Source organism: Natrix helvetica (assembly GCF_964273705.1).
Source record: "Natrix helvetica genome assembly, chromosome: 5".
NCBI lineage: Eukaryota > Metazoa > Chordata > Lepidosauria > Squamata > Natricidae > Natrix > Natrix helvetica.
The window spans coordinates 128,165,491-128,190,567 of record NC_138551.1 but is presented as its reverse complement, the minus strand read 5'-3'; the positions used below and the strand labels follow the sequence as shown (position 1 = coordinate 128,190,567).

Sequence of the window (25,077 nt, the reverse complement as noted above, 5' to 3'; positions counted from 1 at the left end):
AAGGATGTCTTTCTTTCTTAGATTTCAAAATATGCCTGAAATAGAGGGTGAAGATTTAAGGGAGATTATGATAACAATGCCAGCAGATTATTTTAAAAGAGATAAACAACAGTTAGGGTGGGATATTGATCTGACATATAGAATCAACTCAGCATATGCTAGAACACACAATGTTCCAAGGGAAGTTCATGTTAAATTTTTTAGAAAGACTACAAGAGATGAGATTCTAGGGGCTCAAAGGGGGGAACCTTTAAGATATAAGGACAAAGAAATAACCATTTTGAAACAGATACCAAAAAGAATAAGAGATAAGAGGAAGAAGTTCTTCTTTCTAACTAAAAAATTGTATGAAAAAAATATCTGGTTCAGATGGGTTGTTCCAGAAGGCTTGCTGATTTTCTGGGAGGGTGGTAGAGTGAGAATTAATACAGTGGTGGAGGCAGAAGCCTTCATGGAAAAACACAAGAACCTTCTAGACGGAACAAGAGACAGTGCACAAGATATGAAAGAAGGAGGGGCCATGGCTCAGCCAACAGACAGGGGAGAGAAGGCAGCAATGAGGCTCAGGTCACAGAAATGAATTAAAAGTACATTGCAATTGTTAATACAATGAAATGGTTAGAAGTGATATAAAGTATGATTGAAGATGTTAAAGAATTTGAAGTAAACTTAAACTGCTAATATGTATGTAATAATGATATTTTGATATATATAAAATAAGAGAGAGATGTAAGTTCCCGGGGAAACACCACCTTCCATATGATGTAGCTGTCAAAATTTTTCTCCACACTTATGTACCCTTTTCCCAAAAATACTTGTAAAAACCAATAAAACTTTTTTTTTTAAAGAATTGGGTGCAGCCGTTGTCCACAATTGCCTCAACTTCCCCTTCTGCCCCCGTCTCGGGCACCATGAGCTTGGCTTTGATGGCAAAGGGGCGGATGGGTGCGCTTACCATTGGGTCGTCATCCTCACCGCTTCCTTCATCTGGGCTTGACAAGGGCCTTTCGGCTGGGCCTCCATTGATCCCTGGGGAAAAGGTTGTGTGGTTGAGGCTTGTGTGGCAAATTTAGCGGCTTTTCTTTTCCCAGGCAGCTTCATTTGCCTCTCTGCTGGCTGAGGTTCCTGGAGGAGCTGTCCTTTCAGCACTTTCCCCTGTCTTGCTATTGGCAGGGAATCATCTTTGGAAGGGGGAGCCCTTTCCCCTTCGAGCTTCCCAAGCTTTTCCCCCTGCTGCTTTGTGAAGGGGGGCAGAGCCCCCATCCCTGACACTGGTTTTGTGCCGGCATGGGTGGGGGTGAGGAAAAGGGCAGCTCAGCTTCTGTTCCCAGATCTTCAGCTGCTGTTCTTAGGTCTTCTGTTGCTCCCTGTTGGGGCATTGCAACTGATTGAGGGTTCAGTCCCTGGGGTTGCCCCGGGCTAGTTATCTGAAATTGTGCCATCTGCTGAGGAGGGGCAGGCTTCCATTGGTATTGCCCCCATTCATGGCCCGGGAAGAAAGCCCACCTCAGTGGTGCTTGATTTGCAGGCTGCAGCCCAAACATCGGTGGCTGGCTAGGGGGAGAAATCCCCCAACTCCCTTGCTGCTGGATGGATTGACTTCCCCATCCTGGTTGAGGGCCTATCTGCTCCCCAGGGAGGAGGGGCAGTGCAGTTGGTCTTACTCCGGGGGTCCGTGGGAGGCTCTTTTCGCTCTCCCCAGGCTCCTATAAAGCCTCTGGAGCCTGGGGAGGGCAAAAACAGCATGTAAAAATGGGGGGTCACGCCTGTTGTGCGCGCATGCACACTGGGGGGTCGCGCATTGCATTATGGGTGCGGCATGCCTGCACATGACCCCCCCTGCACTCCCCCCACTTGTGGCACGCAAGCCAAAAAAAGGTTCGCCATCGCTGACCTAGGTGAATTCTCCAACATGCAAAACTGGAAATCCAGATGGGGAAGAAATGTCCAGATGAGTCATGAATTCATGGGATCCCTGCTTAGTTTATTCTCACCTCTGCTGAGGGTTTTTAAAGGCAAAGTTTACTCAATTAGCACCCCTTTTAAATGCCTTCATTTCTCTCTAGCAAGGAGGATCCAGAGTTGGAGAAGCTCTGCTTGAGAGAGTTTTTTTCTCAGGTTTAACACAGTTTTTCCAAAGAATCAGTGAGGTCTGTCTGCTTTAGGAGGGTTGTTACAAAAAAGATTATTGAGTGGGTGAATTGTTGTAAAAGCCCCTTTGTCTGTCTGATTTATTTTATTTAAGAAAAATGGTTTCCGTTGAGGTTTGGTGGCATTGAGAAGTCTGAGTTCAAGAGTTCTTTGAGTCTTCCTCTTGACTTTGGACTGACTCATAACTGCCAGGGAAAGGGGTTAATTGGAGGGGGGGGGGACTAGACTGGGATTGCTTCCTCTGGTGGGATTCAGGCGGTTCTCCCTGGTTCGCTAGAACCATTTGTTAATTTTATGCGCAATTCTGAGAACCGCCTGAATTGCCTCGGCCAGGCCCCTGCCCCCTGAGGGTTCCCCCCTCCCTCTGAGAAAACGGCCTGTCTGAAGATCCCGTGGACCACTTTGGCTCAGGCAGTGGAATTCCCCGCTGGTTCCCTCTGTCCGCCAAGCAAAAGAATCACAGAAATTCTGCAGAACCTAGAATGGGACTTCCCCGAATTTAGGAAAAAGGAAAAGAGGTCGACCAATGGGAATTCTTCCTTCTGTAGCATCATCGGTCTCCAGGCAGAGTCTCTCATGACCTAACCCAGTGCAGGAGAGCGTTCCAAACCCCAAAGGACTCTGCCCGGAGACCGATGACGCTCAAGCAGGGAGAATTCTCATTGGTGCTGACACTCATTCTGACTCCAGGGCCGCCAAAAGGATTATTTAGTGCTGGAACAAGACTAATATTCCCCCCCCCCCCCAATATCTTTATAAAACCTTAGTAAGGCCACACCTGGAATTCTGCATCCAGTTTTGGTCACCACACTATAAAAAGGATGTTGGGACTTTGGAAAAAGTGCAGAGAAGAGCAGCTAAGAGAATTAAAGGCCTGGAGACTAAAACATATGAAGAACGGTTGCAGGAATTGGGTACAGCCGCTCTAGAGAAAAGAAGGACTAGGGGAGACATGATAGCAGTATTCCAATATTCGAGGGGCTGCCATAGAGAGGAGGGGCTCACCCTCTTCTCCAAAGCACCTGAGGGCAGGACCAGAAGCAATGGATGGAAACTAATCAAGGAGAGAAGCAACTTAGAACTAAGGAAAAAAAATTCCTGACAGTTAGAACAATTAATCAGTGGAACAGCTTGCCACCAGGGTCTTCCATTACTGGAGGCTTTTAAGAAGCTTGAGCAGGAGGATGGACTAGAAGACCTCCAAGGTCTTAATCTCGTAAATTGTGGTCACATGACTACAGGAATACGGTTCAAGTGCCGAACACCCAAAATGTGGTCATGTCAGAACTTTGGAACAGAGTTGTAAGTAGTGGATGATCTGTCGTAAATTTGAATGGTCACTTACCGGTTGTAAGTTGAGGACTACCTGTATATCTACAAAAGAATTTCATTTCCCTACTTTAGAGAAAGGTTAGGAGTTTTGTGGCCTTCAAGGGTTTTGTGATAACGCTTCACATTGCCAGAGGCTTCTCTTAATGAACAACACTTAAACAAATTTCTCATACGAGGCAAGAAGACTTTTATTAATCCAGAACTGGTTTTGGGGTAAAGTATTTACGTTTTATTCTTCAATGATTATAGGCTTTGGGTCACTCAGGGCTACTTTGGTTCTAAGCCCATTATGCCCACGAAACGCCATCTCTCCGACACCTCAATGACCTTGTGGTTTTCCTTGTTGCTGCTTGTTAGGCAGGTCCACCAGTTGGAGAAGGAGATCATCCAGCCCGGTCAAATTCCTTTCCAGAGACGTCCGTCCTCTCTCGCCATTCTACTCTATGCAGGAAGGATTGTGGAAGCAAACGTCTGTAAAGGGATGGGAAGGAGAAGAACCCGTTGAGTCAGTCCCAGACAGGTAGGGAAGACGGCCAAGGCTTTTCCTAGCTCTTGTTGGTGGGATTTTAGCAGCAACTCACTCTGGTGGGGTTAGGAGGGTCCACAACCCATGGAGTTGCCATGAAGGGGAGGGGGGCAATCTATTTTCCAAACACCAGGGGGCAGGACAAGAAACAATGGATGGAAACAAATTAAGGAGAGAAGCAACCAGGAATTAAGGAGAAATGCCCTAACAGTGAGGACAATTAACCAGTGGAACAGTTTGCCACTAGAAATTGTGGCTGCTCCATCACTGGAGGTTTTAAAGAAGAGTTTGGACAAACATTTGTCTGGAATGATATAAGGTCTCCTGCTTGAGCAGGGGGTTGGACTAGAAGACCTCCAAGGTCCCTTCCAGCTCTATTCTGATTGATTGGAAAATATTCCCCTCTGGATTTCTGCAAATTAAAGGTTTAGGAATCGGTCAGTGGTCCTCAGCCTTGACTACTTTAAGATGTGTGGACTTCAACTCCCAGAATTCCCAAGCCACAAATCTTTAAGTGGTCAAGGCTGAGGAACACTGAAGTTGGTAATGCTGTTTTTAATTCCTTGCCAAAGAAAACACCTCCCGTTTCTATCACAGGAAGTTTTTTTTTATTGGACTTTTATATGATTATGGGGAGCTGAGAAACCTGATCATGCAGTAGAAAAAATGCTGATACAGGTAGTCCTCATTTAGTGACTGCTGTTGGTTGCAACAACACAGTGATTAAACAAAATATATTTAATGTATTCAGAGAGAGAGTTGGGGGAGGAAGAGGGAGAGTCCGAAAGAGAAGGAGGCTGCAAAGATCACTGGATGTTGCCACCTCATTTAGATAATTTTCTCTGGTACAGCCCCGTATGTCCAACTGTTTCTTTTTCCTCCCTCACAAGACAGAAAGCTGCTTAAACAAGCTCTTTTTTCTGAGCTGCTCTCCTCCCTGGATTGTGCATCTTTAAAAAGTTCTAACTGCAAGTCAACAAGCTCAGTTTTGTCACCTTAGTTGATTAGAAGCCTCCCATCAGCTGGCAGCTGCTGCCTGAAACTGACTGGATCTTAATCAGAGTCACTCTGAAGACTTTTGTCCTTTTAAATGCCTGCCTTGCTTGGGAAATGAATTTTTAATCACCTCATCTTTGTGAACAGTCACCATCTGAGGCCATTGATAAACGAGGACTACCTTTATAGAAGAGGATGGTTTTTAAGTTGCTGAAATCTTTTCAGATGCCTCAAACTTTAACTCCCAGGGCTATCAGGAATTCTGGGAGTTGAAGTCCAACACATCTGGAGGGCATCTGGTTAGAGAATAGAATGCTTTAGGGCTTCAGCACTGCTCAACATTACATTTGGCTGAGGATGAGTGCAATGAGATTTTTTACATTGTGTCTGATATTTCTTTTTCTCTTCATTTCCCCTTCCCTGCCTCTGATTCCCCCCTCCTATAAATACCCCAATTGCAGCAAATGCCAGGGCTTCCGCATCGCCCATTCCCACTGCAGGGCGTTCTACTACCCTCGCAGGGAGAAGGGTTATCATTCTCCTCCGGGCAATGCTGACTCATCCAAGTCCCAGTAAAACAGCCCATTCCTTTTACACAACAAATGTTGGGCCCGAAGCAGGTCCCTCTGTTCTCAGGGCCGCAGGCCATACACTAAAAGAGAAATGAAAACAAGACAGTTGACATATGGAGGTATCTCCGAAAAAAGCACTTCTTCTCTCCCCTGGTTTAGCTGACAAAGCGAGGAGAGCCTGTGGCTTAGAGGTTAATACATCTATGCAATATGTAAGTAGTGCAGGTTCGAATATGGCTAGCTGACGTGAGCTAAATAGCTTGAATGGATCTATCCTAGTCTCCCTTTATTTCTTTGACCATAAATATAAATTCAACCCAAAAATAGTTTCTCGTGAAAGCGACCGCCTGCAAAGGCTCCTGGGGCTGAAAGGCAAAAGCAGAAGCAGGATGCTCCCTCCCATCTTTGCCCTGATAGACCAGCCTCACCTATCTGGAGGCATAGGTTCATGCTAAGCTGCCATAGCTCCTTCCGACTGCTAGATCCCAAAACATTAAGGTAGACTGCTGCTGGACTTGAAGGTTCCCTAAACGGCCCACCTCAGGAGACCCATCTCCTGTGCAATTTTTCATTGCAGCTGATTGGGAGAGCAATGCACCATTTGAAGGTTTGGTCTAGTAGGGGTTAAGGCACCAGGCTGGAAAGCAAGAGACGGTGAGTTCAAATCCTGCCTCAGCTATGAAACCCACTGGGTGACTTTGGACCAATCATCAGGACCTCCTACCCAATCTTTTTTGAATTGAACTCAGTTCCCAGAGATTATCTCTTGTTTTCTTGGCAACAATGGGGAAATCATGCCGTTTCCTTCTAGGATTTTTTTTTTAAAAAAAACTTTTCTCATGTGACATGATGGCCCTGGGATTTCCTTGTGGTCTCTCATCCAAGTCTTAACCAGGTTCAATCTTGGTCAACCCTAACCCTCACCCTCCCAGCCTTATGAAATTCTGTGCCTCCTGCTTGTCCCTCCCAACTCTGTTATTCTCAACCAAGAAGCTTCTTCAGCTCAGCTCTTTTTTTCCCCAAGAAAGTCAGTTGCAGAACTGAAGCAGCCGCTTCCTGGATGGGTTGGACTGGAAGACCTCTGAGGTCCCTTTCGACTCTATTATTCCTCTGTTGCCTTTGCACGGGGGGAGGGGTTTGCGTTTCAGGCCAGAGGGGTGGCTCATGGACAGAGCCTGCTGGGAGTCAAATATTTGGTGACATACAGAGAAGGAAAGGACAAGGAGAAGGAAAAGAAGGCTATGGAATTCTTCCTTAAGGAAGAAAACTAAAAGGGCAAATGCAAATAACCTGGGATTCTCTGACTTACCAGTCCGATTTCTGCATGGGGCCAGGACCTCTTTCCTCGTGGGAAACATCTGTAGTAGTAGCAGCCTACAGAAAAGGCAGGAGAGAAACACCAAAAGGATCCTGGAAGGCATCGTGGGGAGGCTGGCAAGCAGGCGTTCCTGCTGCTGCCTTCCCTTCCTGCTGTTTGCATCGGATTCCTGGCTGCATCCCCTGCATCAATTGTTCTCTGCATCAATTGTTTGGAGCCCTGTAATGCTGTGTCTCCCACATTGTTACAGGTGGGGGGCTCTGCTCCCTCCCTCCACAGACCTCCCACCCGAAAGCCAGCCTCCCACCGACACCCGTCATTGAGCCATTCGGTGCCATGAACAGTGCTAGTGGGGGAACATAGAAGGCAAGGGACCAACCAGAGAAACCGAGCGGAGCTAATGGGGGTCAGGGAAGAGAGGAGACTAGTAGCAAAGCTAATGGGGATCAGGGAAGGCAAGGGACTAACTAGTGAGGAGAAATTGTTGGCCCAATCTGGGTCTTGGCTCGTGTCCCGACAAACACGATTAAGCAATCTGGGACAAGCAGATCATTTCATGAGGATTTACTGGGAACGTTCCGGTTCAGAAAGATTCTGTCCTACAAATAGGAAACCTGGAAGTCAAAAGTTACAATCTTTTGAGGAGGAGGAGCTACGCGTCGCAGCGTTACCGTGGCTTTTCTGGTTACTCCGGATTAGCCGCTGAATTCCGATCGTTTGGACGGACCGATGGGACCCAAGCCATCCCGGAGAGATGGTGGGAGGTAAGGGGAAATTCCAGGGGATCCAGAGACACTCGCAAAGCAGGAGAGAAAGAAGCATGCCGCTTTTTGGTGAGACTATTTGAAAAAGTTTTTTTTTTCTTTTTTTGTTTAAATTATACAGAGGACACCCTAAAATTGGAAACTTAAGGAAAACAGAATATAACTAGAGACTTAGCAGTGGGTTTGAATAGAGTTAATTGAAACCATTTGGGTTTTTTTCCCCCTTTTATTTACCGGAAGCCAGACTGGACTCTTGTTACAGCTGTTACAATTGTTGTTGAAGCCTTCTCTTTACTTTTAATTTTCTTTTTTTAGAAGTGATTTGATTAGAGCTATTTTTTTTCCTTATTATTTCACTTTATTCTTTTCAATGCCTGAAAGATTTTTCTTTTACTTAGTCTAACTTTCCTTTCTAACTAAAGGCAGCGCTTTAAGGGGCTAGGGACTGGATACATTTTAACACTGCCATCTAGTGGACTTTGAAACATTGTTACTAATTCCTACTGCTGGGACTATTTTGAGAAAAAACCTCCTACTCAAGGTCAAGACCCAATAAGAGACAAGAAGTACAGCTGTTTACTGCAGGCTGTTTCTTGTGGAGCTTTAAGGTCTGGAAACCTATCTTGGAAGATGAATGAAAACTCATAAGAGAAAATTGGAGTGACTTTGGAAACTATATCAAGTGTTTATACTATTCTGTTGGGGATGTGATGATTTTTCTTTTTTTCTGTTGGTGCGTGTGCTGTTTGTTACACTCTTAACTTTTTTTTTTTTTTTTTTTTTGAAGTCCTGAAGCCTGGAAGTGCTGAACAATTTTTTTTTGGTCTTCCTTTTTTTTTTCCTCTCCTTTTTGAAATATTAGAGATACAATTTTTCTTCCTCTCCTTCCTTCCCCTTCACCCACCCTTATCTTTTTATATAGATTGCTTTTTTTTGCCCTTTTCTTTCTTTTACCTCTTTTCCGTATTTCTCATCATATTCTCTATATTCTTTTCTCTCTATTTTAATCTTGACCTCTCTGCTTACTATTTTTATCTAATTGCTATACACTTTTTCTTCTCCTTTCCTCCTCTCTTTCTTTTCCTTTTTTAATCTTTTTTTCTAGAGTTTATTGCAATTGGATTGAACTACAAAACGAAGAAGAAGAAGAAGAGAAAATAAATTAGCAAGATGAGTAGAAAGCCAACACCAGTGGGCTCCACAACAACAACCCCTGCCTCCTCACCGGCAGGAGGACAAAGATCAATACAATCTATGATTCAACAGGAAAAAGAGAAGACCATATCATTAGATTCAATTATGCAATCAATACAGAAACTACAAACAAGCTCTGATGTAAAATTTGATACACTTATAAAGAAATTGGACAATGTGGAAATGAAGATGGAGACAATGGACCAATGAATTGGCAACATAGAAAAAAACAGATAAAGCAGAGGGAAAAATAGAAGATATACAACAGTGGGTCAAAAAACAAGAAGAATATATGCAAAAAATTGCTGAAAGAGAGGAGCAAAGAGAAAAGAGGGATGAAGAATTTGATTCTAGATTGAGTGAAGTGGAAACAGAAAGCAGTGCAATAATCGGATGGGAGATGGAGCGCTCTGAATACTTTCTAAGATTTCAAAATATAGTAGAAGAAAAGGGAGAAAATTTGCCACAAAGAATATCTGAAATCCTCATAGAAATATTAGAGATACCCGAAGAGAAGATACTGGATGGCATAGATGAGACATTTCGAGTAAATACAAGATATGCAACGAGAAACTCCCTCCCAAGGGAAGTCCACGTAAGATTTTCTAAAAAGCACTAAAACTACAAATCTTGCAAAACATAAGAGATAGAAAACTGGAATATAAAGGCAAGGAGATTGTAATTCTAAAGCAAATACCAAGAAGGGTGAGAGAGAAGAGAAGAAAGTACCAATTCTTGACTACAGTTTTACTTAAAATAGGAGTTAACTATAGATGGCTGATTCCGGAAGGCCTAATATTCTTATGGAAAGGGCAGAGATACAGAATTGATACAATTGAGAAAGCAGAAGCCTTCTAGGCAGAACATTTGAGAGGAAAGGCAGCGAAGCCTGGAAACGAAGAACCACCAGTGCAACTGCTAGATATACCTATAATTGAAACTGAGAAGATAGAGGGTGCTGTAGGTGGAATTGACATGGAAGAAGGTGCTGTTGGGGGTGTAGAGATTAGAGCACAACGGGAACCAAGATCAACTAGAGCTATAAATCCTATATATAAAACATAAGGATGGAAGGAATAAAATTACTTTCAATTAATATAAATGGACTTAATTTGCCAAATAAAAGAAAGAAAATATTTCATAAATTAGAAAAATTAAAATTAGACATAATTTGCCTACAAGAAGTACATATCCAGCAAAGAAATGGCCACCTATTAGTGCAACCAAAACTGGGAAAAATTTTTACTTTGTTAGCGGATGGTAAGAAAAGAGGAGTGACCCTTTATATTAAAGATAAAATTCCTGCGAAACAAATTTATACAGATGAAGATGGAAGAATTTTAATGGTGGAAATAATAGACAATGTTAGGAAAATACTTCTAATTGGAATTTACGCACTTAATGAAAAACAAGATGAATTTTATAAAAAAATCCATAAGAAAATTTCTGACTTAGACTATGCTGATATTTGTATGATGGGAGACTTTAATGGCATTGTAGACCAGAATATGGACTATAAAACCCATAAAACAGCAAAATTAAATAGAAAAACACTCCCAAAGTCCTTCAGGATGATGGATGAAATAAACCTAAAAGATGTTTGGAGAGAAAGGAACCCTACTAAAAAACAATACACCTTCTACTCAAACAGACATTTATCATTCTCTAGAATTGATATGACTTGGGCTTCAACGGACCTATCTAGCAGTGCACAAGAAGTGGAAATTGAGTCGAATACTTGGGCGGACCACAACCCAATGACAATAGGATGGAGACAACAAAGAACAAGATCGAGATGGACACTAAATAATATGATATTGAAAGAGAAAGAATTTGTAAAGAAAATGGAAAAAGAATTGACTTTCTTTTTTAAAGAAAACAAAAAAGAAGATACGTCCTTACAGAATCTCTGGGATACACTGAAGGCCTTTTCTAGAGGTTTGATAATAGACTACGCAAGAAAGAGAAATTTAAAGAAAAGACAAGTGTCTAAGGACCTAGAAAAAGACTATAGTATACTAGAAAAAGAATTACAGAAATCTCCACAAAGGAAAGAGATTAAAATTAAAATGGACACAATAAAACACAAAATGGACCTACTGGAAAAGGAGGACTTGGCTCAAAAAATCAGAGGCGCTAAACAGAACTACTTTGAAAATGCAAATAAACCAGGAAGATGGCTGGCATATAAACTGAGAAAAGAAAGAGAGACCAAGAAAATACAACAACTAAGAGATGAACAAGGACAATTGCACTATGGAAATATGGAAAAGAAGAAAATTATACAAGATTACTACGCTAAGTTGTATGAACAAGAGAATATAAAAGAGGAAGAAGTGAAACAATATTTACAAAATGCCAAACTCCCCCAAATACCAAGTGATACTAGAACTATATTAGAAGATAAAATAACAATGATGGAGTTAACTGAAGCCCTTAAAAGACAAAATAATGGGAAAGCCCCGGGACCGGATGGCCTTCCTGTGGAATTCTATAGAACACTAGAGAAATCCTTGGCCATTCCACTACTAGAAGTTATGAATGAAGTAATGATTGAAAGCAAAATACCTAACTCATGGCTGGAGACATATATTACATTGCTACCCAAAGAGGAGGCAGACCATACGCAAATTAAGAATTATAAACCTATCTCTTTGTTGAATTCAGACTACAAGTTATTTGCTTCTATATTGGCGGAGAGACTGAAAAAATATTTAAATGGGTTTATTCATCCGGACCAAAATGGCTTTTTACCAAAGAGGCAAATTAGAGATAATATAAGAATAATTTTGGATACTTTGGAATATTATGAGGCCCACTCTGAGAAGCAAATGGCTTTGATGTTCTTGGATGCGCAGAAAGCCTTTGATAATGTGAATTGGATATTTATGATACAACAAATGGAACAAATGAACTTTGGTACTGTGTTTCCCTGAAAATACAACATGTCCCGAAACTAAACCCTTGCCACATTTTTCGCGTGGGCAAAAATATAAGCCCACCCCCGAAAATAAACCCCCCCTCCGGCCAGGCAGAGCACCGCTCACTGACCTAACGTTATTCCGAAAGTGCCAAGTCCAGGAGCCGGGGGGGGGGAGCGCTCACGTTGCTTGCCGCCTTCAGGATACCAGGGAGTGGCGTTCTGCCAGGCCGAAGGGGAGAGTTGCCGGGCGGCTGCTCCCTTGTGAACTGGCTCCCGAAGAGCCGGGCACAGCCTCAGGGGCGAAGCAGCCATGAGGTAGCCATGCCCACGAGCAGCCGCCCGGCAAATCCCCTCTCCAGCCGGGAAGAGCGCCATTTACAGAGAGCGCCATTTACAGAGAGCATCATTTACTGGACAGAGAGTCTTCCGGACAGAGTCTTCCAGCAGCCGGCCCACCATAGAGAGCACTCCTAGAGCGGCCGATGCTGGAAGACTCGGCCCCGACTTTTGGAGTTTGGAAGTTATGCGCGGAGCGGGGCGGCAGCGGGCGGCGGCGGGCAGCAGCAGCCAGCGGCGATGGCCTGGGAGAGCTGTGCAAGGGCTTGGTGAGGCTGCAGGCGGAACAGGCGCTTGCGCAACCCCCTTCTCCAGCCGGGCAGAGCTCCATGCACTGACCTAGGGGGTATCCTGAATGTGCCAAGCCGCAGGAGCTGGGGGGCGGGCAGAGCACCACATGGATTGGCACCTTAGGGATTACCCCCTAGGTCAGTGAATGGCGCTCTTCCCGACTGGAGAGGGGATTTGCCGGGCGGCTGCTCGTGGGCATGGTTACCTCATGGCTGCTTCGCCCCTGAGGCTGTGCCCGGCTCTTCGGGAGCCAGTTCACAAGGGAGCAGCCGCCCGGCAGCCCCAAAACAATAAGCCCTCCCTGACAATAAGCCCAAGGGCATATTTCGTGGGGCAAAAGAAAATAAGCCCCTGTCATATTTTTGGTGAAACATGGTAAGAACTTTATTCAAGCCATACAAACGATATACCACAAGCAAAGATAATGATAAATGGAGAACTGACGGATCCCATTGAAATAAAAAGAGGTACGAGACAAGGCTGTCCACTATCACCACTACTTTTTGTTTTAACATTAGAAGTACTAAACAGAAAGATTAGAGAAGAGGAAGAAATAAAGGGAATGACTATCAAAAAGGAAGAATATAAGCTGCAAGCATTTGCAGATGATCTAGTCTTTATTCTTGAGGAGCCACTTCAATCTGCACCCAAATTGATAGAAAAAATTGAGGCGTATGGAGAAGTTGCAGGTTTGAAAATAAATAAAGACAAAACAGAGATTTTGACAAAAAATATACCCTCAAAACAAAAAGAAGAATTGGCGGAAATTTTGGAAATGCAAATTAGAAATAAATTTAAATATTTGGGGATTTACCTAACAGCCAGATGCAGCACCCTTAAAGAAGATAATTATCTTAGATTGAAGCAACAAATTGCAATAGATCTGGCAAAATGGGAGAATCTTCAATTATCAATGATTGGGAGAATCTCAACAATCAAAATGAATATTCTACCTAGAATTCTATATTTGTTCCAGACTATTCCAATTAAGTTGGGGAAAGACTACTTTGAAGATGTAAATAAAATGATGTTGAAATTCATATGGCAGGGGGAAAAAGTAAGAATAAAATGTAAATTGTTACAAGATGCTAAATCAAGAGGAGAGTGGGGCCTACCTGACTGGGAGTTATATTACCAGGCAGCCAGCCTGATGTGGATCAAGGAATGGATAATGCTAAGAAATGCTAGGCTTTTGAATCTAGAGGGTCACGACCTGTTGTTGGGATGGCACGCATATTTATGGTATAAGGGAACTAAAACACATGGTTATTTTAGAAGGCATTTTATAAGAGAGGCTCTGTTATCAAATTGGGAGAAGGTTAAGAGGTTGCACTACTTGAAAATTCCAGTCTGGATATCAACCATTGAAGCTTTTTCATATTCAATAATATATAAAAGGGAAGAAACAGTTAGATATGCTGAATTATTGAATACTGAGGGTGAACTTAAATCTATACAAGAATTGAAAGAAGAAGGTATTGAAGTCAATTGGTATTCATATGTGCAAATACATTCTAGATACAATGAAGATCGAAAAAATGAGGGCTTTTATGATAAAATGACTGAATTAGATAAAATCTTAACAGGTAACGACGAAAAAGTAATTCAAAAATTTTATGCCTATTTATTAGAGGTGAAATTATATGAAGAACAATTAAAGTAACTATGTTAGCTTGGGGAAAAAACTTTGGGCATGGGATTGATTTAGAAAAATGGCAAAAACTGTGGACTCAAAACTATAAAATGACAATGTCAACTGCATATAAAAAGAATTTGTATAAGATGTTTTATAAGTGGCACTTATCCCCATCGAGAATAGCAAGAATGTCTAAGAATAAATCCGAAAAATGCTGGAAATGTCAACATATGCCGGGCACATTCTACCACATGTGGTGGACTTGTTCTGAAGCTAAAAGATACTGGACTAAAATACACATGTGGTTGGAGAAAATGATACATAAATATATAGACTTAAAACCAGAACTCTTTTTATTGGGAATAATACCAGAAATATACAATAAGGACCTGAAATATTTATTATAAATGTGTTAACAGCTGCTAAAATTGTATTTGCCAAAAACTGGAAAAATGAGAAATTACCAACAGAGGAAGAAACTATTCGGAAAATAATGGACTGTGCTGAAATGAGTAAACTTACATTTGAAATTAGAGAACTAGAGGATGAGCAATTTTATAAAGTATGGGATTTGTTTTACCAATGGCTGGATTAAAAAACCTGGAAATGAAACTGTTTTTTTTTTCTCTATTTTATCTTATATGTAATAATAGAAAGCTATATTTAATGTTGTGAATGCTTTTTTTTCTTTTTTATATGCTAATTTTTCACTATGAAATAGATTACTTACTTATACGATATATGAAGAATAATTATGTACTTAATGTATAAGAGTGGGATGATTTAAATCGTTAGGTATAATTGTAGGTAGTGACTATTTTATAATCTAAAATGGATTAATGATGATGTAATGAACAATGGATATATATATATATATATATATATATATATATATATATATATATATATATATATATATATATATATATATATATATATATATATATATATATATATATATATATAAATTGAAACACTTAATGACTACATGGATTGATAATTAATAATGGAAAATTATATTTGGAGTTGTGGATGATTGAAAATTTTACGGTTAACTGAATGTAGAAATGTGTAATATGAATTAATGGGAATTTTTTGATTTAATCCTTATTCTTATTTCTTAGAGATTGGTGATATTATAATTCTATAAAGACTTATTGTTACTTAATAGATAATTACGGATGTAAGGAAAGAAGGGCTGCCACAAATGAAAGAATACTAATGGCAATTTGAACACACAATGCTCAATGAAATATTTAGTTATGTCTAATGGATAACCAGTGACTTTATTCTTAATTGTAAAAACTGCTGCACAAAAACTTGTAACCAAACGACATGTTTGATGAAATTGTTTTTCCTATTTTTTCCTCCTTGCTCTTGTTCTGTATGTGTTGTTTTGTCCTTTTTAAAGAAAAATAAATTAAAAAATTAAAAAAAAGTTACAATCTTTTCTAGTTTAACTCGTCAAAGGAAAGTACAAAGGTCACAACCTCTTAAACCAACCACCCACAAAAAAACCTAGCCCAGGTTAAAACTAACCACGTTTGGTTGCTGTGTGAATGCAACTGCTTGTTCTTTGACTTAATTAGGCCTGGTTGGGTGCACAGCTTCCCTCCAGTTAAAACCCTGAGGATTGATTGTGGAATGCCACAAGAGTTAAGTGGAAAATTGGATACGAAACAGCTCCCATTAAACGTATTGCAAGATGTGTCATATTATATATACTTTCTAGTTAATGTGTCTTCCTAGTTGGTAGAAAGTGGGGAACAATATATTGGCTTACAAGGCCGCGTCTAAAGCGGAGCTCCTAGTGGCATAGAGATGCTTGGAGTGAATTTTGACTTTGAGTGACTTGTAGTCAAAAGAAGGACTGGGGGTGACATGACAGCCGCCTTCCAATATCTGAGGGTCTGCCACGGACAAAAGGAGGGGTCCACCTATTATCCACAGCACCTAAAGGCAGGACAAGAAGCAACAGATGGAAAGTAAACAAGGAGAAAAACAATCTAGAACTAAGGAGAAATTTCCCAACACGAAGAACAATTACTCAGTGGAACTACCTGCCACCAGAAGTTGTGGGGGCTCCATTACTGGAGGTTTTTAAGAAGAGATTGGACAACTATATGTCTGAAATGTTAGATGCTTTCCTGCCTGAGCAGGAGGTTGGACTAGAAGACCTCCAAGGTCCCTTCCAACTCTGTTATTCTGTTCTTTGGGGTCCCTTCGTTTGTGTCAGAAGAACCCAGGGGAGCTAATGGGATCGGGGAAGGCAGGGTACCAGCTAGGAGAAACTGAGCAGAGCTCATGGGGGGACATAGAAGGAGGGGTGGGATTCAGCCGGTTCAGACAGATTCAGGGGAACCTGATGTTAATTTTAATCTCCTTCACGGAACCAGCAATTGCAAGGACTGGCTGACCCCGCCCTCCCCTTCCAGGAGTCTCCACGCGGCCTGTTTTGGATGCAAAATAAGTATGGGGCACGGAGGCTCTGGGAGTGTGAAAAGTGGGCCTACCAGAAGTCCAGAAACAGGCCCATTTCCGGCCTCCAGAGGGCCTCTGGGGCCTGGGTGAGGTCTGGGGGAAGCCATTTTCACCTCCTGGAGGCCCGAGGAAAGCCTCCGGAGCCTAGGGAGGGTGAAAACACGCCCCCCCCTCTGGCCGTGGGGCAGGAAACCAAGTAGGCCACGCCCCGATGGCCACGCCCATCTAGCAACTGGGCAGCCAATTGGATGCTGAAATTTTTCAATCCCACCCCTGCATAGAAGGGACCAGCCAGAGAAGCTGAGAGGAGCTAATGGGGGTCAGGGAAGAGAGGGGGGTTGTAGCAAAGCTAATGGGGATCAGGGAAGGCAAGGGACTAACTAGTGAGGAGAAATTGTTGGCCCAATCTGGGTCTCGGCTCCTGCCCCGGCAAGCACGATTAAGCAATCTGGGACAAGCAGATCATTCCATGAGGATTTACTGGGAACGTTCTGGTTGAAAAGGATTCTGTCCTACAAAGAGGGAACCTGGAAGTCAAAAGTTACAATTTGTTGTAGTTTAACTCATCAAAGGAAAGTAGAAAGGAAAGTTTGCCTGGATAGGACAGAACATCCTGCCCCCTTTACACAGAAAGTCAGTTATATAAGCTAAACAGAATAACCGAATAGCAGAACAATAGCCTTGGAAGGGACCTTGGAGGTCGTCTAGTCCAACCCCCTGCTCAAGCAGAGAACCCTCCACCATTTCAGAATAGTGGCTCTCCAATCTCTTCTTAAAGACATCAACAACCTCTGGTGTCATTTCACTGCTTAATTCTTCTAACTGTCTGGAAATTCTTCCTTAGTTCTAGGTTGCTTCTCTCCTTGATTAGTTCCCACCCTTTGCTTCTTTTTCCTGCCTTCTGGTGCTTTGGAGAATAGGTGGACCCCCCTCTTCTTTGGGGCAGCCATCAAATGTTGGAAGACCGTTTATCAGACCCCCCCTTAGTCCTTCTTTTCACTGGACCAGACATACCCAATTCCTGCAACTGTTCTTAGTATGTCTCCATCCCCCTAATCCTCTTTGTTGCTCTTCTCTGCCCTCTTTCTAGAGTCTCAACATCTTTTTTTCTTTATGGCGACCAAAACTGGATGCAGGATTCCAAGTGGGTTCCTACCAAGGCCTTATAGAGCGGTATTAACACCTCTTGTGACCTTGAGCCTCTGTTAATGCAGCCTAGGACTGTGTGGGCTTTTTTGGCAGTTGCAGCACACGGTTGGCCCAAGTGTCATTTGTTGATTCAGGATTTAGGACGTGAATGAAAAAAAAGAAGAAGTCATAAGGTTACTTAAGAGTCCACAAAGAGAGAGACCACATGCTAACTAAGATGGAAGGAATTCTTTGCATAGAAGAGAAGAAACTATGGGCATCCCATTATCTAAGCATAGTCCTCCTTGGCAAGGAAAAACAGCTTATCTTACAGGTAGGGAATCTTATAATGTATCAATAGTACAGGTGGTCCCCGACTTACGACACTTCATTTAGTGACCAATCAAAGTTACAATGGCACTGAGGAAAAAGTGACTAATGACATGATCGAAATTCGGACACTTGGCAACTGATTCATATTTATGACGGTCACAGCGTCCCGGGCTAAGATGATCGATCCCCTTTTGCGACCTTCTGGCAAGCAAAGTCAATGTGGAAGCCAGATTCTCTTAACAACCATAGTATTCACTTAACAACTGCAATGATTCACTTAACAACTGCGGCAAGAAAGGTCGTAAATGGGGCAGAACCCGCTTAACAAACGTCTTGGTTAGTTACATAAATTTTGGGCTCAATTGTGGTTGTAAGTCCACAATTATTTACCTGAACACACCGTTGATTCTAAGGATATTTAGCCTGAAATGTGTGCAATTAAATTTTGTATATCTCGTCCGATCTTTCTTTGGCTCTTCGTCTCCCCATTCCCACTCCTGGTTTGTCCTCCCCAAATACCGTCATTGCATCATTGCAGTGTCACCTAGCAACAGAAATTTTGGGCTCAATTGCGATCGTTAGTGGAGGACTACAGGTTTTCCCTTATTTCTTTTAATCCCTTGTGGATTTTCTAATCAAAATGTGACTTGAGTCTGCCAAACAATAATCTAATAATCCCATTTCTGAGAGGAAAAGCTTTCTAGGTCCCAGCCTCAAAGTTATTGCCATCCTTTCAACATTGCCTTGGCAAGAGAGAAAAATAAGGCCAATCAAGACCCAAAGAAACCCTGGGCTACTTAGCAAGAGCAACAGGATCAGGACCCCCATGTGGTGGGCACTACAAAGCCCCCCGAATCCAAGAGAGCTGACGGAGGGGGCAGGAGGCCAGCCGAGGGGAATCGCCCACCCCTTGCTAGAGGCTCAGCTCCCCTGCAGCCATCCAGCAACCGCTCAGTTAGGGCATCCTAAGGGTGGGAGGTCTGTGTGGGGAGGAGGCCAGCCCCCCTGCCACACCTCTAGCAAGGACGGAGGGGAGGGTCACAGGGCTCTGCACCATTGACCCAAACAACACAAATAGGCAGGAATCAGGTGGGAAGAAGCGAGGAGGCAGGACGGCCGGAGCACCTGTTTTGCCAGACTTCCTAAGATGCCTGCCGGGATCCCTGCGGTGTCTCCCTTTTGTCTCCTCCCCTTGTCTTCATCTGCTCCATCCAGAATAGCCCCAAAGGAGGGAAAGGGGCCCTGCCAGAGCCACCTGTCAGAGGGGTAAGGCAGAGCATCCCAGGTGTTTCTATTTACCCTTCCAGTCTTCTTCCTTAAGGAAGAATTCCATAGCCTTCCCTTCCCTCTCCTTGTCCTTTCCTTGTCTCTGTGTTACCAAACCTTTCCTTCCCAGCAGGGTGGGAGCTCTGTCCATGAGGCACACCTGTGGCCTGAAAGGTAATCTTCCTCTCCCCAATGCAGAGGTGGAAGATCAGTAAGAGAGTTGGAAGGGACCTCAGAGGTCTTCTAGTCCAACCCCCTTGCTCAAACAGGAGACCCTGCATCATTTCAGACAGGTGGCTGTCCAATCTCCTCTTGAAAGCCTCCAGTGATGGAGCACCCTCAATTTCTGGTGGCAAGCTGTTCCACTGGTTAATTGTCCTCACTGTCAGGAAATTTCTCCTTAATTCTAGGTTGCTTCTCTCCTTGATTAGTTTCCACCCATTGCTTCTAGTCTTGCCTACTTTGGAAAGTAAGTTGACCCCCCTTTCTTTGTGACAGCCCCTCAAATACTGGAAGACCTCTATCATGTCACGCCAGGGCCTTCTCTAGACGAGCCATACCCAATCCCTGCAACCGTTCTTCACATGTTTTAGGCATATGTCATTTAGCCATTTGGCCACGTCATGCGTGCAAATTCATTGGAAAAGTCAGTGATGCTAGGAATGGTTAGTGGAAGAAGCTGAAGAGGGAGCAAAGAACAGGTTGGCTTGATAGCATCAATCTGACCCAACAGTCGGAGCTTCTCAGGGCACCATGGAAAGCAATGGCCTACAGGTGTTGGACACGACTGAACAGGAGTTCTCTGAACAAGAACTCAAAATAATCTCTCCTCCTGCAGATGTGATCAAAGTTGACACAGTGGGAGCACAGAATCCTTTAGCCACAATTTCCACCGGTGTAATTTCCTGGATGAAAGCTTTCTAGCTGTCAGACGGCTTCAAGGTGGAATTCAAAGGTTTCCAGAATAGAATAGAATAGAATAGAGCTGGAGGGGACCTTGGAGGTCTTCTAGTCCAACCCCCTGCTCAAGCAGGAGAACCTATACCATCTCAAGACAAGTGACTGTCCAGTCTCTTCTCAGAAACCTCCAGTGATGGAGCAGCCCCATCTTCCGGTGGCCAGCTGTTCCACTGGTTAATTGTCCTCACTGTCAGGAGGTTTCCATTTAATTCTAGGTTGTTTTTCCTCTTTGTTTAGTTTCCATCCGTTGTTTCTTGTCCTGCCCTCTGGTGCTTTGGAGAATAATTTGACCTCCCTCTTCTTTTGTGGCAGCCCCTCAAATACTGGAATACGGCTATCATGTCACCCAAATCCCTCCTTTCTTTAGACTAGCCAGGCCCAGAAAAGAGTATTTTTTAAAAAAGCATGTGTCAGTCTCTGTTTCGCTATTCGCTTTCGGCTGCCATTGAAACAGGGAGGGGGGGCATGGTATTTGGGAGGGGAATATTTGGTACAGGAGAGATTGTTAAAGAGGGAGTTTTTTTTTTATAACAAAGTTTTATTGGTCTTTTTTTGGTATTTTACAAAGGAAAAAGGTAGGGGAAAAGTTACAAATTTTGGCAACTGCAATGTGCGGTAGGTGCGCCCCCCTCCATACTCATAGTATACATTTGCACATAATTCATTATTAAGTAGTAACATATAGTCAGCATATAAATTCAGTTAATAATTTCTATCAGTTTATGTCAGGTGGATTTTCTTACTCATTTTTGTGATCTGAGCTTTCTCGGTATTGCCCCATCTCCCCCCGCCGACAGTGGTCCAGCCCCTCCCGTGTCTTGTGTATCTGATGAGGAGTCATCTGGTTTTTCTAGGAGTAGTTTGTTTTTTTCCATAAAGGCCTGCACCTCTATGGGTGTATTAATTCTAACTCTTGTCTCCTCCCAAAATATCAGCATACCTTCAGGCATCAACCATCTAAACCACACCCCTTCTGGTATAACTTATTTGCTAATTGCGAATAGCATTTTCTTTTTTCCCTCACTTTCTTGGGGATCTGTTTCAGAATGGTTATCTCCTTATCTTTGTATGTCAGGGCTTACCCCCTTTGTGCACTCAGAATTTCATCTCTTGTACTTTTTCTAAGGAGTTTAATGTGTACCTCCCTGGAAACGTTGTGTGTTCTAGCGTAGGCTGAGTTCACTCTATAAACCAGGTCAATTTCCCACCCCATCTGTTGTTTCTCTTTCTGGATGTATTCAGCCAAAATGTTTGTCATGATGTCCCTTATGTTTTCATCATCTGCCTCCATCACATTTTGAAATCTAAAATAAAAAGACATTCTCTCAAACTCTATTTTCATCTGCTGGGTGTCAAGTTAATAATAATAATAATAATAAATATTTATTTCTTAGCCGCACCCTCTCCCGAAGGACTCGGGGCGGCGTACAACAAAACATAGGAAATAAATATATCGACATACATATAACAAAACATATACTAAGACATATACACGACATATACAAGGAGGAGGTGAACTGATAGATAAAAACAAGTAAAAACACAATGTTTAAAAACCCCTAAATAAATTGAATGCAATTAAAATACCCCAAATAAAAAAAAACCCGTCAGGAGCGATATAGTTGGATCAAAGTTGAGCCAGGCCAGCAACTTGAAAAAGGTGGGTCTTGAGCTTTACACGAAAGGAGCGGAGGTCAGAGGTATTCCTAATATCCGGAGGGAGGTCATACCACAGGGCTGGGCCCGCCACAGAGAAGGCTCTACTCCTAGGCGCCGCCCCTCGACACTGTCTGGTGGACGGCACCTGGAGGAGGCCCTCTCTGTGCGAGCGGATTGGTCGCAGGGATGTATGGGGCAGAATACGATCCCGCAAGTAACTAGGTCCTGAGCCATGGAGCGCTTTAAAGATTGTTATCAAAACCTTGAAACGCACCCGATAGACCACAGGAAGCCAGTGCAGCTCGCGCAGGAACGGTGTCACATGGGAGTACCTAGTACTCCCCATAATTACCCGCGCGGCTGCGTTCTGGACCAACTGTAGCCTCCGGGTGCATTTCAAGGGAAGCCCCATGTAGAGAGCGTTACAGTAGTCCAAGCGAGACGTCACCAGCGCATGAGTGACTGTGCGTAAGGCGTCCCGGTCCAGTAGGGGGCGCAATTGGCGCACCAGGCGAACCTGGTGGAACGCCCCCCTTGCCACGGCTGTCACATGGTCATCCATGGACAGCCGGGCATCCAGGAGGACGCCCAAATTGCGCACCCGCTCCATGGGGGCAAGTTGAATGCCCCCGATGGCCAATGATGGAATTAATTGGCTGAACCGGGGAGCCGGTACCCACAGCCACTCCGTCTTGGAGGGGTTGAGTTTGAGTCGGTTGTCATCCATCCAGATCCGTACGGCTTCCACACACCGGGACATCACTTCGATGGCCTCGTTGGGGTGGTTCGGGGTGGAAAAGTACAGCTGAGTATCATCAGCGTACAGATGGTATCCCACCCCGAAACCACGGATGAGCTCACCCAGCGGCTTCATATATGTGTTGAACAGGAGTGGCGAGAGGACCGACCCCTGTGGCACCCCACAAGTAAGGGGGCGTAGGGTCGACCTCTCCTCCCCTGCCAATACACGCTGCGTCCGGCCAGAAAGGTAGGAGTCGAACCACTGCAAAACGGTGCCCCGGACCCCCAACCCCTCCAGCCGGCGCAGCAGGATACCATGGTCGATGGTATCAAAAGCCGCCGAGAGGTCTAATAGGACCAGGATAGAGGAACAACCTCTATCTCTGGCCCTCCAGAGATCATCCACCAACGCGACCAAGGCCGTCTCCGTGCTGTGACCGGGGCGGAAGCCGGACTGGCGCGGGTCTAGATAATCATTTTCCTCCAGATGCCGTGGAAACTGGTAGGCCACCACACTCTCTACAACCTTCGCCAAAAAGGGAAGGTTGGAGACAGGACGATAATTGGCCAGCTCCAAAGGATCCAGGGAAGGCTTCTTGAGCAAGGGTCTCACCACCGCCTCTTTCAAGGCGGCCGGGAGAGATCCCCCCGCTCAGCGAAGCGTTCACTAGGTCCAGGAGCCAGTCTCGTGTAACCTCCCAGGATGCCAGTACAAGCCAGGAGGGGCACGGGTCCAATAAACATGTGGTGGGTTGCAGTCGTCCACGCATTCTGTCCAAATCCTCGATGGCAACCAAGTCAAACTCCTCCCAGGTCGATTCCTCAAGACTCGCCACCTCCTGTAACCTTGTTCTTTGTTTCCCTTCTGCATGCCCTCCATCCCCTCCCTCATCTCAGCCGCCCCACCCTCCAAAAGGTCCAATCTCTGTGAGTTCTTATTAATTTTGGCCTGGTTCTCTTTAATTTCTTCTTTCATCTCCTTCAATTGTTTCTTTATTTCCTCTTGTCCCTGTAGAAGTTGCTGGAACATTTGTTGAAGCTCCATCTCCGTAGATTTAGGTTGCATCAAAGCTGTTATCGTTGATTGTGTACTAGGACTGGAGGTTGCAGATGTCGGGGCAGAGGCAGCAAAGCCAGGCTTTCCAGGAGGTGGTTTTTTAGGTGCCATTATTTGTAGAATAAAAAGTTCAGTCAGTATAAAGAATGGTCAGTCAGAAAGGCAGGACAGCCAGGAGAGTCCAGGAGACAGAAGGTCCAGGCAGAAGAGAATTTTTTCCATTGGCCCTGGCAGTAGAGCAAAATTTTTCACTCCAGGGAGTTCAAAAGACAGCAATCAACAAGAGATTTATCTGAGTAGCACGGAGACAAAGACCGGAAGCCTGAAGTTTTAAAGGTGGAGTCAGATTTCACATTTCATAAAGACAACGGAAGTGTGCCATCTTGCCCTGCCAGCTTCGGGTTTAGAGGCAACAAATAAAGTTTTCAAAGTTCAGAGTTCCCAAAGTTTCCAGATCATCATTGTTTTAAGGTTTAAATCCGAAAATTCACTTAGTAGGGGCGTGACATCATTGGTTGGCTCTCCCCCTCCTCCTTCCCCTGGGGCTAAGAGCGAAATCGTTTCCAGCCGCCTGTCCGAGGGAGGGGGGGAAATCCCCCTCCCTCCAGTCGCGCCTCTCCAAGTCAAGCCGAAAGTAAAATTTAAACAGCTGACTGATTCTTGTTAAAGTTGTTAAAGGGAATGGAGGAAGTTCACGCCTCACCGCACCGCAGCCGCATCCTTCTGTTCTCTTTTTCTCCGATCAGCCTCACAGCGAAGACGCCAGAGCGTCTCCCCTTCGTGCTCCCCAGTGCCTGGAGCGAGGCGGGAGGCCCCCCGCCAGCCGCCGGCGATCCAGGGATCCCCCGCAGGGATCCCCCGCAGGGATCCCCCGCCCCTCTAAGGGGCGTCCTGTGCCCCCCAAGGAGTGGGAAGCCCACCGGGGATGCGCGGGACGAGCAAGGCTTGCCCGTCGCTGTCAGCCGCCGGAACCGGATGTGTTAAAGAGGGAGTTTTGTTCTCACCATCTACTGTGCATGCTGATGCCTGGTGTTCAGAGTTGGTCAAGGCCAACTGTCCTGCATATCAATCTGATGATGCTTCTTGGAGATGCAACCCACATGACACCTGAGGGATTTGCAGATTGGGCAATGGGATGGGGGTTGTCGGGGGGAGGGGGTGGGACAAATATTGATATGTATGATTCTGCGCCCTTCTGCCTCAGACCTTGCCTTACTTTGCTGCTATCTTTCCATAACCAGTAAAAGTACTTTTAATTCTGAAAAATGGAGCTAAGTGTTTTCTTTCTTGGTTGCTTGACTCTTGGCAAGGCTGACAAGATGCGACCCAATCGGTGATGCCCTTGTCTAAGTTGGGCCACCAGGCATAACTGCGGGCAAGTGCCTTCATCCGCATGATGCCTGGCTGGCCTAG

General features: G+C 44.2%; 1 protein-coding gene across 1 annotated transcript in view; it reads right to left on the bottom strand.

Annotated features, from left to right (window-relative positions):
• Window positions 1-6,882: 6,882 nt before the first annotated feature.
• The window catches only part of LOC309392709 (vomeronasal type-2 receptor 26-like), a gene marked incomplete at both ends in the record, with an annotated part of 60,235 nt that continues 42,040 nt past the window's right edge, over window positions 6,883-25,077 (bottom strand). Inside the window, one exon of the mRNA XM_081954137.1 lies at window positions 6,883-6,951. Coding sequence (XP_081810263.1) covers window positions 6,883-6,951 — 69 coding nt within the window. The remainder of the gene's footprint in view (window positions 6,952-25,077) is intronic.